The sequence below is a fragment of the Euphorbia lathyris genome, chromosome 2 (genome assembly GCF_963576675.1).
Source record: "Euphorbia lathyris chromosome 2, ddEupLath1.1, whole genome shotgun sequence".
Taxonomy (NCBI): domain Eukaryota; kingdom Viridiplantae; phylum Streptophyta; class Magnoliopsida; order Malpighiales; family Euphorbiaceae; genus Euphorbia; species Euphorbia lathyris.
The window spans coordinates 90614751-90632358 of NC_088911.1; the positions used below are offsets into that span (position 1 = coordinate 90614751).

The window sequence follows — 17608 nt, forward strand, 5'->3', positions numbered from 1 at the left end:
CATCCACCTCTCCTTTTCAATTGGAATGACGGAAGCAGTTACATGGCAAATTGTATGGATTCTGGAAACTCATTTTTTTGTTATAAGTTATAAGGGTATAATTTTCTTTTCCTCCCTTTTCCTTTCTCTTTCTTACACTCTCTCTCTCTAAAATATGGCGGACGACGACGATGATGGTTTCAGCGATTTCAAGTTGGCGCCATCTAATACGACCGTCCCTTCTCATCCGCCAATGATGAATGGCCATGATATTTCTGCAAACAACAACGATGACGACGACGGCGATTGGGTAGATTTTGTCAATCACAGTGGACTGTTCCACGCCATGTCACTCTCTAGATTTCCGAATCATCTTGACCCCTTCCGATTGCATACAGATCAAAAAGTGGAAGACAAAGACTCAGAATTGAGATAGCCTGACTCGGCACCGGGTCGAGCTTCAGGTATGGCTCAGTGGACGAAGCCAACTAGAGCTTTACCTCTTTCGATCTTCGGGGAGATAGAGGAAGAGCGAAGATCAGGCGCTGGAGATTCATCATTTAGCGATGGTGGTTCTAGCTTATTCTCTAGTAAAAATGTTGATTCCGTAAAGAAGGTGTCGGGTCCGAATGTGAATGATCTGATTGCTAATTTGTACAAACAGAACGTAAGAGAAAGAAAGAGAGGAGAGAGAGAGTGTAAGAAAGAGAAAGGAAAATGGAGGAAAAGAAAATTAATAAAGAAAAAAGCATTTCTTATAAGTTATAAGGGTATATAAGTAATTCATGAATATTTTTTTTACTTTTTGACCGGTCAAATCTGAGGTGGCGCGTTGACCGGCCATTTTTACCTGTTGTACACCACAGTGGGAGGTCACCCCTAAGTACGTATATATTAGTGTGACAAATTGAAGTTTGTACACCAAAGTGTGATTTAGGGTAAAGTTTGTACACCATAGATGAAATTTACCCAGGTTAATGGTGGGCTTTAATTTGAAACATATTTGATTAACTGGATTATGATTTATTAGGTTTTAATTTGAAACAGATTTGATTTATTGGGTTTTAATTTGAAACAGGTTAATGTTGGGTTTTAATTTGAAAAAAACATTATGATTAAGGGTAATTTAATAATTATAGTATTAGTGGGTCCCACTTTTTTTAATGGGTAGATGAAAATGCTGAGGTGGTGCGTTGACCAGTCGTTGACCGGTCATTTTCACCGGCCATACACCACAGTGGGAGGTCACCCATAAGTTTGTACATATTAGTGAGACAAATTGAAGGTTGTACACCAAAGTGTGATTTAGACTAAAGGTTGTACACCATTGATGAAATTTACCCTTAGAAAAGTATTGATTGTAATATAGTTTACAACATAATAAATTGATGTTGCTTCCATTTCAACATAGATTGTAATTCTTTTGTATCGTAGATATAATGTTGAATTTTATTTATAGTTTGATTTAATTTTAGGTTTTTCATTGTATTTTAATATATTTTTTAATTAATCTTATTTATTATTATTATTATTATTATTATTTTAAAGATTCGAAAACAATATGAAAATGTACATATTAAAATTAGAGAAAAGTACAAAAATAAACCTTGTGGTTTGGGTCATTTTCAAACAAAGACTATGTGGTTTAAAAGTTGACAAACAGATACGTTCATGTCGTTAGCAAACACATGGATATTGAATTTTTGGGGGATGACCTAACTCAGCGATGAACACCTCCTCTTCGATCGCCGACGACGCTGCGGCGTTCGGTATTGCCCACCTCTTTGACAGAAAGGCCTTCTCCAATTCCGCTTCTGCTATTAAAGGCCGTTCCTCCTCTGCTCCTTTCTCTTTCGCGGACGTTGTAAAGAAATCCACCCCCTCGACATCCATTCCCTCGCAGGCGCTGCCGTCTTATTGCAATTCCACACCGCCTCAGGTCACGGAGGAAGGGAGATTCAAGGCAGTCAAAATACCTCAAAAAAACTATGAGGAGCGAATCAAAGCCGTGCAGCATTCAGTCATTGGGCGAGTCTCGCTCAATAAAGGAGAACAACCCTGGAAGCATTCTTATCTTAAACAGAAATTGAATCATTTATGGAAGCGCAGTTTTGACTGGAAAATGATATCTCTGGGCAAAGGGTTTTACCAATTTGTTATGCCAGACGAGAGGGCTCTTCAGACCATCTGGGAATAGGGAGCGATTTCATTGAAGCCAGGCATCATCAGGTTCTCGCCCTGGTACCTAGGATTCAATCCGGAGCTTCATAAATCCACCTCAGCGCAAGTGTGGGTAAGACTCTATAATTTACCCTGGGAATTCTGGGATCCTAGAATCATTGCTAGTATCGCTAGAGCAATTGGAGTGCCCATTCGATTTGATAACAATACTGTTAATGGGGAATTTGGGCATTATGCTAGGGTGCTCATTGATGTTGAACTATCGATGGAAATTCAGGATAGACTGCGCATTGATACCGATAATCAGAAGCAATGGGTGTTTCTAGAATATGAAAACCTTCCTATGTTATGTGGCACTTACTCTTCTGTTGGGCACTCATCTGCCGCTTGTCGAAGAAACACCGCAGCCCCCAAACCACCAGTTCAGGAAAAAAAGATTTCTAAGAACTCTGTCAGCATGGTTTGGCGCCGATCTCAAGCTGATAAGGGAAAGAAAGCTGAGGTCGTTTCCCCATTGAATGACGAAGAAGCAGTAGATTGTGAAGCCTCAAAGGACAATTCTCTTCAAATGGTTCTCCACAACTCTAAGATCATTGGGGAGAATGCAGAGGAAGGTGGTAGGGATGCCTGGGGAGATGTTAGTGAAAATGAAAGAAAATTAGGGGCAGAATCTGAGGGGTTTGAAGTGCACATTCCTTTAAGGATTCCTAAAGAAGTAAACTTCCTCGCGGAATCTGAGGAATGGACACAGCATATGTTGCGGTCACAGAATAGAGAAATTGGCACAGGGAACAATTATGCGGCGGAAGACAGTGAGTGGATAATAACAACCCGTAAGAAGTTGAAAGGCAAGAAAAGCAAATCTCGCCTGACAGAGAGCTCTCGTCCTCTTGTCATCCACACATGAATATTCTCTTCTGGAATTGCAGGGGAATTTTGAATGAGGGAACTCAGAGGGCTATTAAACAGCTATGTAGAACGAATCATCTAAATTTATTATGATTGGCAGAGCCTATGGTGGGTTATGACAGAATTCCGTCTCTTTTCTGGAACTCGATTGGTATGCAACGAGTTGAGCACAACAACAACAACTCCTTATGGGTTTTTTGCAAAATCGGCACCAGCAATTGTTGCTCCATAGTGATCAGCCATGAGCAGCACATTACAATCAGGTACAGGCTGAACCACAATGATTATCAAATCTCATTTGTTTATAGAAACAACAACGCTAACAGGAGAAGATTGCTTTGGAATTCTATTCTAGAAAATCAAGTCTGTAATAAAAGACTGGTTTTAGGAGACTTTAACGCAATTATTGGAGCTCATGAGAAAACATGAAGGAGCCCCTCTCAAAGCAGCTGTCGTGACTTTCACGGGTTCATCAGAAATGGGGAGCTGACTGAAGTTGAAAGCTCTGGTCTTCAGTATTCCTGGTCGAATGGTAGAAGGGGGGATGATCATGTTGAATGCAAGCTTGATAGAGCTTTGGTAAATGATGATTTTATAGATTGCTGGGACAGAATAAAGTGCTCTAATCTTCCTAGAAATAAGTCTGATCATTGTCCTATTCTCCTCTCCTACTCTACTGGAGTTGTTAGAAAAAGTAGGTTTCACTTTCTCTCCATGTGGACTACGCACGATTCGCTGAGAGATTTAGTAAATGAGCACTGGACTTCCTGTGATATCTCTCTCCCTCCTGCACAATTGCTATGCTATAAGCTCAAGACCCTCAGACCCAAGATTCAAACTTGGAATAAAGAAGTTTTTGGCTGCGTGGAGAGAAATATTGAGATTGCCCTATCTAAGCTTGAAGAAATTCAAGACTCTATATCCAGAGAAGGTCTCAATGATGCACGTTTTGAGGAAGAGCTGACAGCGCAACAGGATCTTGATCTGCAGCTTTATAGACAGGAGCTCCTATACAGAGACAAAAGCAGAGAAAAATGGCTTGCCGCCGGAGATAGAAACACTACCTTTTTTCACCGGTCTGCCAAAATTAGGAAGGTTCAATCCTCTTTTGACAGTCTTCTCATTGAAAACACGTTGATCAATGATGAGAACGTAATTGCACAGCATGTGGTCTATTACTATGAATCTCTCTTCACTGGCAGCCTGAGGCATGTTAATTATGAAGCTGTTAGATCGGTTATCCCGCAATCTGTCACTCCTTTGGATGATGAGCTTCTTACGCAGCGTCCCTCTTGTGAAGAAATTCGCAAAGCAGTCTTTAACATGAATAAAGACAGTTCACCAGGCCCTGATGGATTTGGAGGTATGTTCTATCAGCACTACTGGGATATAGTTTGCAATGATGTTTGTTAGATGGTTTTCAGTTTCTTTGACTCTGGCTACATGCTGCCTGGAATGAACTCAAGCATCATTGCTCTCATTCCCAAGATTGAAGGGGCCAATGAAATTCATCAGTTCCGTCCGGTTGCAATGGGAAACTTCAATTATAAGATCATCTCGAAAATTATAGCTGACAGACTCACTCCAATTGCATCCAGGATCATATCTGACAATCAGTTTGGTTTCATAGCAGGTAGGAGGATTCACAATTGCATTGCTGCGGATTCTGAGGGAATCAATATGCTTAAAAAGAAGTGCTTTGGAGGCAACATGTCTCTTAAAATCGACATTAGAAAAGCCTTTGACACCCTTGACTGGAATTTCCTGCTTGCTGTTCTTGAATCTTTTGGATTCTCGTTGAAATTTAGAAACTGGATCCTGGAAATTCTGAGATCAGCTAGAATATCAATTGCTCTCGGAGGAGGAATAAAGGGCTTCTTTGGCTGTTCTTGTGGAGTCAGGCAGGGTGATCCACTATCTTCCACTCTGTTTGGGATTGCTAAAGATTTCCTTGGACGATGGATCTCAAAATTGACTAATGAGGGCAGATTTCATCCAATGAGGTATACCAGTACTTCTGCTTTTCCTTCACACCTTCTTTATGCTGATGACATGATGATCTTTGCCAGAGCTTCGATCAAAAATATGAGATGCATTAGGGATTTCTTTCAAATGTATGAAGAATTCTCAGGACAAGCGGTCAATTGGAGTAAATGCCAAGTTCTTTTTGGCAATTTCATTAGTGCAACGCGCAGGGTCAGACTCACAGACATCCTGGGTATCAGACAGAAAACCCTTCCTTTCAATTATCTAGGAGTTCCTCTGTTCCAAGGGGCCCCTAGATCTCGGTTCCTGAATCCTATGATTGATAAATTTCTCAACAAGTTCAGTCTCTGGCGGGGTCAGTCTCTCTCCTTTGCTGGCCGGCTCACTCTGATTAAGTCTGCTTTAACTGGTGCTCTTGTACACTCGTTACTTCTCTATCGTTGGCCTGCGACGCTTATTGCCCGTATCAACAGAGCCATCCGTAACTTCCTGTGGACTAGAGACAGGGATCGAAGGAAGCTTATTATGGTTCCTTGAAAAATTTGCTGCCAGAAAACTGCAAACGGTGGTTTGGGCATCAAAAATTTTGGAAGTTTTAACTCTGCTCTTCTTGCTAAATTCAGCTGGGATCTCATACAGGGGAATGGCTTCATCATCAACTTAATTCATCTCCGTCTATTTGAACCATCTGGGATGCCTAAAAAATACATTGCAAATTCTTCCATCTGGTCTTCGCTAAGATCTAATTTTAATTTGATCAATGAGGATTCAATTTGGTGGTTTGGTGAATGCTCAACTCTGAACTTCTGGACTGACAGGTGGATCGTGCCAACGATAGCAGACCAAGTCAATATTCCCAAAAAGGCGCAAGCCAAGATGTATGAACCTATTCAGAATTTCAGACTTAATGGTTCTTGGATCAATTTGCAGGCCCTTCCTATTCACGTTCAAGCAAACATCACTCAAGTGGAGGCTATTGAAGGAACTGACCTGTGCATATGGACACCGTCGGATGTAGGAAAAGTGACGACTCGCTCTATTTACAATCATCTTGTTCAAGGTAGTCCGGTTGCGTGGTGCAAGTTTATCTGGAACCCCTATGTTCCTCCCAGACGTGCTGCCGTTTGCTGGAAACTGCTGAATGGTAAACTCGCCCTTTAAGCTTCGCTGCAATCCTATGGTTTTTCCTTGGCTCAAAGATGTGAGCCCTGCAAGCTAAATGAAGAAACTGCTTCCCATCTTTTTGTTGATTGTAATACGGCCAGGGAGTTTTGGAGATTAATTTTTGATATCTTTGAGGTCAGTTGCAGCTTTAACGCTGGCTTTGAGGATTTCTTCACCTCGGTCCGCGAAGTTCACGTGAGAAGAAGTAGGAGAAAACGTTGGATCTTTGCTGTGATCACCTGCACCTGGTTCATCTGGCACATTCGAAACCGAGCTGTCTTCGAGAATGAGCTTCCTTCAATCCAAAATTTAAAATATAGGCTATTGCAGTTGATTAACGAGGGGTGCGACTCTGCTGCTGCCACTGCTCGCCCGCCCCCTGATCCTGATTATGCCGTAGTTCGCTGGATTGCCCCGCCGGTCAACTGGCTAAAAGTAAACACTGATGGAGCTTCGAACCCCACAGGTAACGCCGGCGCAGGGGGAATCTTTCGAAACTCTAGAGGCTTTGTAGTTGGTTGTTTTGCTGTCCCTATACAGAACTCTTCTGCTATCATAGCCGAACTCAAAGCGATCACTTTCGCAGTCAATGCCGTGTGGGAAAGAAACTGGCATAGAATTTGGATCGAGTCTGACTCGGCTTATGCTGTGCAGCTGTTAAATAATAGACAAGCAGAGGTTCCGTGGAGGATTAGAAGGGAATGGCAAGTTTGCCTCAATCAGCTTTCGTCTATGCTATGGCGAGCTACTCACATATTCAGGGAAGGTAACCAGGCAGCAGACAGACTCGCAAGTCATGGGCAATTTACACAGACTAATTGCTGGTGGCACTCGGCTCCTCACTTCTGTCAGACTCTAGTTTTCGACGATTTATGCAATGTAGCGCCTATTCGATTTTTGTAATTCATTTACTTTATTCTTTATTTTTTCTTTTCTTTCTCCCCCTTCTGTATCTTTTCTTTTCTTTATCAATAAAAGGGTTGTTGGTTGTGCTGGGGTGCCAACCTAGTTGGGATGCCCGGTCTCCCTTCGCGTCCCAATCTTTATATAAAAAAAATGTCGTTAGCAAACACATACCAAATTGACTAACGGTGTTAAAAAAAATCAAAAGTCAAAAGTTAAAGGGAAAATGTGATAACTTGTGAAAAAGTCATTGATCGGAACACTTCCCTGTGAGGCGCCGTTGGGATCGGACGGGGACATTCTGATGCCTAAGTCAGTAATATTCTTGAGAGAATAAACTGTAATCATAAAAGTAGGGTTAGAATAATGTGTACCTTTGATCCCAGGAAGTTGGGGTATTTATATGCAATTCTGTAATAATCGCATTAATCCCCTTTATTGTCCTTGAATATGGGTTTTGATGTTACTTTAGTTATACTTGATGGTTTCAGTATTAATGGAGTTGTTAGTATCATCAATATCGGAGGTTTCTCCTTGATAACGGTTTAGAGACATTTGGATTAATCCTGCATTAATTATCATTAATTCCATATTAATCATGCATAAATCCTACTTTTATAAGGAATAATAGTTTGCCATTATTTCTATTAATTTTCATTTATTTCTCATTCTAGAATAATTTGGGTTGTTATCAAAAGGGAAAAGAGTTAATTTTTTCCTTATATTTATTTATTTTATAAATTAACCCCCTTATTATCTAATTATCACAAACAAATCCCAGAATAAAAAATAAAAATCAAATACACATATTGCCTTTCCTATCTCTTCCCTCATCACATCCATATATCAGATTTTCCTTGGAGAAAATGCCTCTTACAGTGTCAAAATCGGCAAGCGAGAGCATATCTTTGACATAAGGTCGGCTGAAGGCGATCTTCAAAGAAAACGACACAAATCGCGATGGAAAACTGGGCAAAGAAGATGTTAAAAAAGCATTTAGACAACTAGGCTCTCGCATGTCCAATTGGAGAGTCAACCGGTGACAGTGATATTATTGAGAAAGAGCTCAATGAGCTTGTTAAGTATGTTGTTAAACTTGAATATTGTCTTAATTAACCCTTTCTTTTCTTCATTATAAGACTTTCTCCATCTTTACGTTTATTTTCATTACTATTTCATCTTCTTTCAGATTGAGTTGATTTTAGAGAGAAATGAACAAAAGGGAGAGAGAGAAATAAGAAGAAAAATAAAAAATTAAATAGAGATGGAGAAGATGGTGTATTTGATTTTTATTTTTTATTTTGGGGTTTGTTTGTGATAATTAGATCATAAAAGGGTTAATTTATAAAATAAATAAATATAAGGACAAAATTAACTCTTTTTACTTTGAACTTTCACTTTTTTTTAATACTGTTAGTTAATTTGGTATGCGTTTCCTAACAAAATGAACTTCAAAATACCTGTTTGCCAATTTTAAAACCACATAGTCTTTGTTTGAAAATGATCTAAACCAAAAGGTTTATTTTTGTACTTTTCCATTAAAATTATTAAACGGTACAAATCATTAACTTTTGTAAAAATAAATAAATCACCCACCTTTAATTAAAAAATTTATAAGAAAATTAATCATTTTTTATTTTCAAAATTAATTTAATTTGATTTGAATTTTCAATTAAAAATATATATTAATTTGAAACCCTCCGTCTCATTATATAAGTCGTTTTAGAAAGTGATTTTTTTTCCAAAATATAAGTTGTTTTGGATTTCCAAGCATTTTTAGTATAGTTTTTTTTGTCCAAACATTAAATTTTTTGTCTTTATCTATGTATTTTTTAACATTTCAATACTTATTGCCCAACCATTACATGAGAAAGAAATTTTTTTTAAGTTAACCAATGTAAAATTCATTAATTAGGCTCTACATTAATTATATTTCTTAATTTATGTGAAAATCTCTAGAATGACTTATATTATGGGACGGAAGTAGAACATACGATTCAAAAAAAAAAAAAAATAGGTAGAACATAATATAAAATGTATTACACCAAAAAACTTAGTTTAATTATTCAATACCATTAAAATAGAAAATATATCATACTAAAGAGAGAGAAAATATTTATACAATATAGTTTCATTTAAACTATAGTAAACTACTTAAAAAAAATAAGTAACTAATTATATTATTTAGAATAAAAACTCTCTATTATATTATTTTTTAATACAGGAATTTACAAAGTTTAAGCTAAATGTTGTATGAAATAAAATGTTGTATAAAGCAAAATATTATTCGAATCATTATGCTCCGTTTTTCTAATAGAATAAAATATTAACTAATTATTTTACTTTACAATCTAATTGATAAAATAATATTATTTTCAATACAATTATTATACATACGTTAAATTTGTCGTTAGCTATTTTTTTAAGAACAAAAAATTTTAAAAAAAAAAATTTTAAAATTTTTTTTATATAAATTTAAATTATTTTAAAATAAAAAATTATTATAATTATATATGTAAATAATATATAATTAAAAAATATTAAAATGTTCCTACCAAAAAACAAATATTAAAATGTTAAATTTTTATATAAAAACTTAATAGACTCACATAATGCGCGGGACTAAACATATAAACTAGTCGAAAACCCGTGCGATACACGAGATATGGAACTTTTATATAATTTAGATAAATAAATAAATTGATATGTTTACTTTTAAGTAATTTTATATCATGCTATAAATTTTTTTATTATGTATATTTGAAATTAATATATATTTTTTATTGATAATAAATTACATTAATTTTGAAAATAATTGATTAAATTTTTTATAGATTTTTAATCGAAGGTGGATGATTTATTTATTTTTATAAAATTTAATGACTTTTACTTTTTAATAATTTTCATATTTTTTTATAACTGGAATTCTGTGAAACAATGATAATAAAATAGGAGATTAATTAAGAAATATATTAGAATAAAATGAAAAACCAACAATTGAATTAAACTACAATTAAAATTAAATATTATATCTACGATACAAAAGAATTACAATCTATGTTAAACAAAAATTGAATTAAACTACAATTAAAATTAAATATTATATTTACGATACAAAAGAATTACAGTCTATGTTAAAATGGAAGCAACATCAATATATTATGCTATAAACTATTACAAATAATACTTTTATAATATTGCACATGAAGAAACTTTATCAATTCAATATGTTACATATAAAAAAAATCATAAGAATTAGTCCCAAATTCATCTTGATGATAAGCATTTTGCTTGATGGAATTTCATGATAACCAAGTATTTGAATTCAATTATTCATTATGCTATAATAACCCAATAAATCCAATTGAATCGGCTTAAAGTGATGATTTCTCCTATTTTCATCTCATAATATCTCATCAAGACATTCAATCAATTTGTTCTTCATTTTTTCATTATATAAAATATCAGTCACGCTCGTAGATATCACTTATTTGACTTCATTAATATTTTCTAATAATTGTGGTGAAGCTCTTAGCCTAGTGGTTGAGAGCTTACCTATGCCTTGGAAGGTCATGGGTTCGAATCACATCCGGGTCTGGTGGGGATTTTTCTTTCTTCTTTAATGTAAGCGCATTGCGCAAATTTTTTTAAAAAAATATATATTTTTTCTAATAATTATATATTCTTGAATTTCGTAAGGAAGAAAAACAAACAAAAGAATAGAAAACAAAAATGAATCGACAAAAAAGATAATTAGGAGAGAACTATCTTCTTCTCGTTTTTTTCAAAAATAAGAAAGAATGTCAAGATATAAGTATAGAAAGACGATAGTGAAAATATTTTTTTCCCTTTAAATTTAATTTTTTATTTTTTCTTAATGAAGTATTAAGTCTATAAATTAATTTTAGTTAAATAGAATTAAATCACAATTGTAACCATTCAGTACAAAAAAACGTTTTTATAATTAATATGTGAAATTAATTCTATTAATTAGAATCATTATGCTCAACATTCTGGAGCCTGTAGTAGATGCAGAGGCCGTGTGGAAACCTTGTGCCATGCTCTGAGGGATTGCCCTAAAAGTAAAAAGGTTTGGGAGAAGATTCTCCCTCACCACACTCTCCCTTCCTTCATGGCTCATTCTGAGGTTGACTGGGTCTCTGATGGTGCTAGTGGGAAATTATTGGCCAACATGGAGCACGGTGACATTTTCTTTGCCATCATCTGTCACCAAATTTGGAAGTGGATGAACGAGGAGTTATTTGCTGATAAAACTGTCCTTATTCCTGACTTATTTCTTCTCGAAAAAACTCTCTATTATTACGGAGAGCTTTAAAGGGGATCCCCTTGTCAGACCTACCCAGGAAAAAGAGGTCCACCTAGTTGGTTGGAGCAAGCCTAGAGAAGGGGTAGTGAAGCTGAATACAGATGGTTCATGCCTTACCAATGGCAGAATTGCTGCTGGAGGAGTTCTTCGTGATGCAGGTAGAGCTTGGCTGGCTGGGTTTACCCATAACCTGGGGATGGGCTCATCCTTTTCGGCGGAACTTTGGGGTATTCTCTCGGGTATCAAGCTTGCCATTAGCTTGGGTGTTAAGAGGTTATCTGTGGAATCTGATAACTTGGAGGCGATCAACAGGATATCTGATAACCAGGCTTTTTGTCTTAACAGCCAAAATCTTATCAAAGCTATTTTAAGGCTTCGCCCTTCCTTTGAGTTCTTAAATTTCAGCCATATCTACAGGGAATAGAACCGGGTTGCGGATCGCTTGGCGGCAGCTAGGCATGAGGAGATGTTAGGTGTTTCTACCCTTTCTGTTCCTCCCATTTTTCTTTCGTCTATTCTTCTAGAGGATAGGATTGGGGTCAGCCTGCCTAGACTGATCCCGGGTTAGTCTTCTTTGTTTGTTTGTTTTCCTTTCCTGTTTCTACCAAAAAAAATGTACATTTTTAGGATTTTGAGCATCAAAATTTATTTTTATTTACCTTCATTTTGAATTCGTATCTAGCATAATCCAAATTCTTCAAAAATAAATATTTTATCAAGTGTATTAGACGCTTACAATCTCTTTGTCTAGAGAACTGGGAAAAAAGAACTTCTTGATAATAATAATATAACACAATTTATAATTGAAATAAACTTCATTGTAAGTATAATATTTCAATACCTCTTTAATATTTTCTTCAATAAGTCTCTAACTTCAATGAACAACCATTGTGTGAATCTTTATATCTATTTGTACCAAAATGTATAAAAATTAAAAATATAATCCATATCAGTTAGATAAACTCAGATTAAAAAAAACTGAGTGGATTTCAACAGGTTCCGAAGTAGAAAAATTAATCTAACTTCAATTAAAGCTAATAATTGAGTTCATATAAAGCCGAAAATCTAAATTTTAGTTAGAGTTAACAATCGAAAAGATAACACTTAGCAACATATACTAAAAAGGAATGCAAATATTGTTAGACAAACGTAACTCTGTCTTAAAAATGTTAGACAAATAATTACGTCTGTCTTAAAAATGTTAGATGTGATTAACCAAAAAACAAAACGAATACAGAAAAATATACTAACAGTAAAACGGAAAATTAAAAGAGAAGAGTTAGACAAATCCGAGGCCTATATTAACAGTTTCCTTAAGACGATGTCGTCGCTATTGACGATCGTCTCCCAGGATACAACAGATTACACAAGCGAACTCAAACCATGTGTAGCCTAGTTATCACCGGAATAGAAAAACAAGAACAATGTGTACAGACAGAGAGCAGGAAGAATTCTAGAGAATATTTTCTCCAACAGTATATGAATTTGACAATCCATTCTATATAAATAGAACTCAAAAGGATATGTCATTTCACGAATAAACACGACTGTACACGGATAGACACGATTTTTACGTACGAACACGACTGTTCACGAAGGACACGACTGTTCATAAAATGAGGTGTTTGTTGGTATTAAAATTAACAAATAATTTTATTCAAAATTTTCCAACAAATATACAAAATCTTTATTTTAGTCATTTTGAAAAAAATAAAATAAAAAAGAAAACATGGATAAAGGTAGCGAGAGGTATGGAACCTGGGTAACGACATAAATGGAATTTCATCTCTGAAAGATGAAACTATAACAACTATTGTTTAATAAAAATAAAATAACAACACAATTGAGAACAAATCCAATGGTGAAAATGAGCACCAAGTAACGGTACTTTGTAAAAAATAAAGTAACCATAGCGGACACCACTACAGCTTATGAAAAAATCGAATAATTACTTTGAGAAACATAAGAATTTTTTGTAATTTTTGACACCGTTGTGTTTCCCGATTTTAGTTGTCCATGCATCTTCTAATTCTATCAGATTTTTTCAATTTGAGATATCGGATTAAAAAAAAGATAAATAAAAAAAGAAAACATGGATAAGATAGCGAGAGGTATAGAACATGGATAACTGCATAAATGGATCTGAAAAGATAAAACTATAACAATTATTGTTTAATAGAAATAAAATAACAACACAATTAAGAACAAAATAACTACAACATATGAAAAAAATCGAATAATTACTTTCAGAAATATAATACTATCTATCATGACCAATGAATATAATGGTGGAATACTATCTATCATGTTTTATATAGAAGTTTATTTGTGACTTTTGGATTTCCTTTGCTTTGTGTTTTTTCATCTTCCTGTAACTCTTAATGTTTTTTATTATTTTAATTAATAGGCTAGTAATTATTTAATATATTATAAATACAAATTTATTATTTTTAATTAATTAAATCTTTCTTATTTTGATTTTTTTACTACGTTGACAACTCATCAAAAAGGTCTCTAAAACAATTTTCCTCATTTCTCTCTACTTCCGCTGTTATATATATATATATATATAATATATACCAAAGGCCCACCCAATTCAGTTATTCCCATCTGAGAGTGCCAATCAAGCCCACTGCTATCTTTCAGTTCCCTCCCAATCCAATCATTTTTCTAATTTTCTCATTTTCGCACTTCTATGTTTCATTGAAAACCCTAACTTCTTCGTTCAAAACAAAATTCGCGGCTTGCTCTTTATATTGGCCACCAATATGTGAGTTCAGTTCTTCAATTCTCTCAATGCACTATTTGTGTTCCATTTTATTTTGCAGTACATTAAATTGTTTTATTTTTTTATTGTCCAACTTGAGGTCCTCAATTTGAAGTTGGATATGATGGTTTCCTTGTGTTGGTAAATTTGTAAACAATTTGGCAACTGGGGTCTTTTATTCTTTAATTTTGAAGAGAATGAAATCTTGAATCTTTTTGCATTTTTTCTTTTTTGGAGTAATTTCTTAGTTTTGATGGTTGAAAAGACATTGTTATATATGTGTCTCCATGAATGATTCGGTAAAACAATGACCCTTGGTTGTGTCCGTGATGGTTTTTTCATGGAATTGCAACATGAGAGGAACCGCCTGGTGATATTTTGCTCAGAGTTGGTGAATACTTGATACAATGTTTCTGTACTAACTTAAAAGTGAGTGATTTTTGTGGAAAAGTGGGATTGCATTTTGTGAGAAAATGGAAGCCTCTGGGCAGAAAGGGTCTGGTACAAAGAGGTCCTTGAGGAAGAAAGCTTCACAACGGAATTATGATGAGAATTTAATGGACGAGTTGATAGAGAGTCATTTGGGTGGTTCCTTGAGGAAAAGAAATCGAACTAAGGAGGCTTTGGAAAAGGAGACTGAAACTGAGGCAATGATTGCAATATCTTTAGGTTTCCCTATTGATGCATTACTCGAGGAAGAAATTCAAGCTGGGGTGGTAAGAGAGTTAGGTGGAAAAGAGCAGAATGATTATATTGTTGTGAGAAATCACATCTTAGCAAGGTGGAGAAGTAATGTTAAGGTGTGGCTATCAAAGGGACAGATTAAAGAAACTGTGAGTAATGAGTATGAGCATTTGATATCTGCTGCATATGATTTTCTTTTGTACAATGGGTATGTCAATTTTGGTATTTTATCATCTCTTACAAATGACATGCCAGAAAAGATTAATGATAGATCTGTCATAATAGTTGGTGCTGGACTTGCTGGTTTATCGGCAGCACGACAGCTAATGTCATTTGGATTCAAGGTTGTTGTTTTAGAAGGCAGAAACCGCCCTGGTGGTAGAGTTTATACTCAAAAAATGGGTAGGAATGACCACTTTGCTGCTGTGGACCTTGGTGGCAGTGTTATTACCGGTATGCATGCTAATCCCTTAGGAGTTCTTGCTAGGCAACTTTCTATTCCTCTCCACAAAGTCCGAGATAACTGTCCATTATACAAACCAGATGGGGCTCCTGTTGATAAGGAGCTTGATTATAATATTGAATTTGTTTTCAATAAGTTGCTTGACAAAGTCATGGAACTTAGAAAAACTATGGGTGGATTTGCAAATGATATATCCCTGGGTTCAGTTTTGGAAAGACTCAGGAAGCTGTATACTGTGGCGAAAACTACAGAGGAGAAGCAACTACTTGATTGGCACTTTGCTAACCTGGAATATGCAAATGCAGGATGTCTCTCAAATCTGTCGGCTACTTATTGGGATCAGGATGACCCTTATGAAATGGGAGGAGACCACTGCTTTCTAGCTGGAGGGAACTGGAGGTTGATACATGCACTGTGTGAAGGGGTTCCTATCTTCTATGGAAAGACTGTGGATACTATTAGATATGGGAGTGAAGGGGTTATTGTAATTTGTGGTGAACAAGTATTTCAAGCAGATATGGTTCTTTGCACAGTGCCTCTTGGAGTCTTGAAGAAAAGGACCATCAAATTTGAACCTGAGTTACCTAGAAGGAAGCTTGATGCGATTGATAGATTGGGTTTTGGTCTGCTTAATAAAGTGGCGATGGTTTTTCCCCATGTCTTTTGGGGAGAGGACCTGGATACTTTTGGATGTCTAAGCGAGCATAGCAGTAAACGTGGAGAGTTCTTTTTGTTCTATGGCTACCACTCTGTTTCGGGAGGTGCAGTACTTATTGCTTTGGTGGCTGGAGAAGCAGCTCAAATGTTTGAATACACAGACCCATCTTCTTTACTCCACCGTGTTCTAGCTGTTCTCAGAGGTTAGCTTAATGATTGGACTTTGCTTCAGTATTTCTATTTCTTTATTGCTTTTTATTCAGTGTTCTCTGATTTCATTCCATTCTGTTTTTTTTTACTCAAAAGATATGATTTTCTTGGCAGGTATATACGAGCCAAAAGGGGTCACAGTTCCTGATCCCATACAAACAAGTTGTACAAGATGGGGTAACGATGAATTTTCTTATGGTTCGTATTCTCATGTCAGGGTAGAGTCCTCTGGCAGTGATTACGACATACTTGCCGAGAGTGTAGGGAGCCAACTGTTTTTTGCTGGTGAGGCAACAACTAGACAATATCCAGCCACTATGCATGGTGCTTTCTTGAGTGGTTTACGAGAAGCTTCTCGGATTCTAAAAGTTGGTAGAAGTTGGCAAAGTAATTCAAGGAAGTCGGTGCGACTGAGCAGTGATACACTTTTGGATGTATTTAAGAGGCCAGACATAGCATTTGGAAAATTTTCATTTCTATGTAATCCTTTGACAGAAGACCCAAAATCAATGGGTATTATGAGAATTAGTTTTGAGTATTGCAAAGAGGATCTGAAGAAAGAAATAGAAAATAGCTTTGAAAATAACTTGAACTTACCTGTGCACCTATATGTAGTTATACCTCGTCATCAGGCTCATGAGCTACAGCTGATGACTGGGGGAGACGACGACAAACTATCATATCTAATGAAAAACTTGGGTTTGAAGCTAATGGGATACAGTGCACTGATAAATCTCAATGGTTCCTTGGTTTCGAGCATTGTTAATGCTCGAAGGGGCCGTGGCAGGAACAAGATAATTGATGGAAATTGAACTTCTCACATTGACAAGCTAGCTATCAAGATACTTGCTTGATTTTAGCATGGAGCATTTTGGAGGATGCTATCTAGAAGAGCTCTATATGTCCAGCTTTTTAGCTTGCCATTTTGGTAGATGAACAATTTTTTGTGTATAGTTCACAGCTTATTTATCTGCTCTAAGAGACAGATTCTTGATGTTAGGTATAGGACAACCATTAATTGTTTGTTTAGAAATATGAAACATGTATTCGTCTTACCATGAAACATTCATTTACGGCCAAGATTACAGCCATTAATATAGTTGAAAGGGATAGTAATTAACTTGCCTGCTATTTATTTTAGGCTTAAAGCATTATTTAGCCCTTGACCTATCCAAAATTGTGTCATTTGGCCCCTGATCTTTTATTTGGTCACATTTGGCCCTTGACCTATCTCATTTGGTGAAATTTCACCCGATTTGTATGAATACTTAACGGAATCGTTATCTCATTGATAAGTAACGATATTTTGACATTTAAACTTGAAACGTGATATTTCTTAAAGTTTTTTTTCCACATTATGTGGAAATAATTAATTAGA

At 35.7% G+C, this 17608-nt stretch overlaps 1 protein-coding gene across 1 annotated transcript; it reads left to right on the forward strand.

Moving 5' to 3' along the window:
• The first annotated feature begins 14082 nt into the window (after positions 1 to 14082).
• Positions 14083 to 17350, forward strand: LOC136218919 (lysine-specific histone demethylase 1 homolog 2). Its single transcript, XM_066006099.1, has 2 exons — positions 14083 to 16223; positions 16345 to 17350. The coding sequence occupies exons 1-2, from the start codon at positions 14690 to 14692 to the stop codon at positions 17040 to 17042; spliced, it is 2232 nt and encodes a 743-aa protein (XP_065862171.1). The 5' UTR covers positions 14083 to 14689; the 3' UTR covers positions 17043 to 17350.
• The last annotated feature ends 258 nt before the right edge of the window (positions 17351 to 17608 follow it).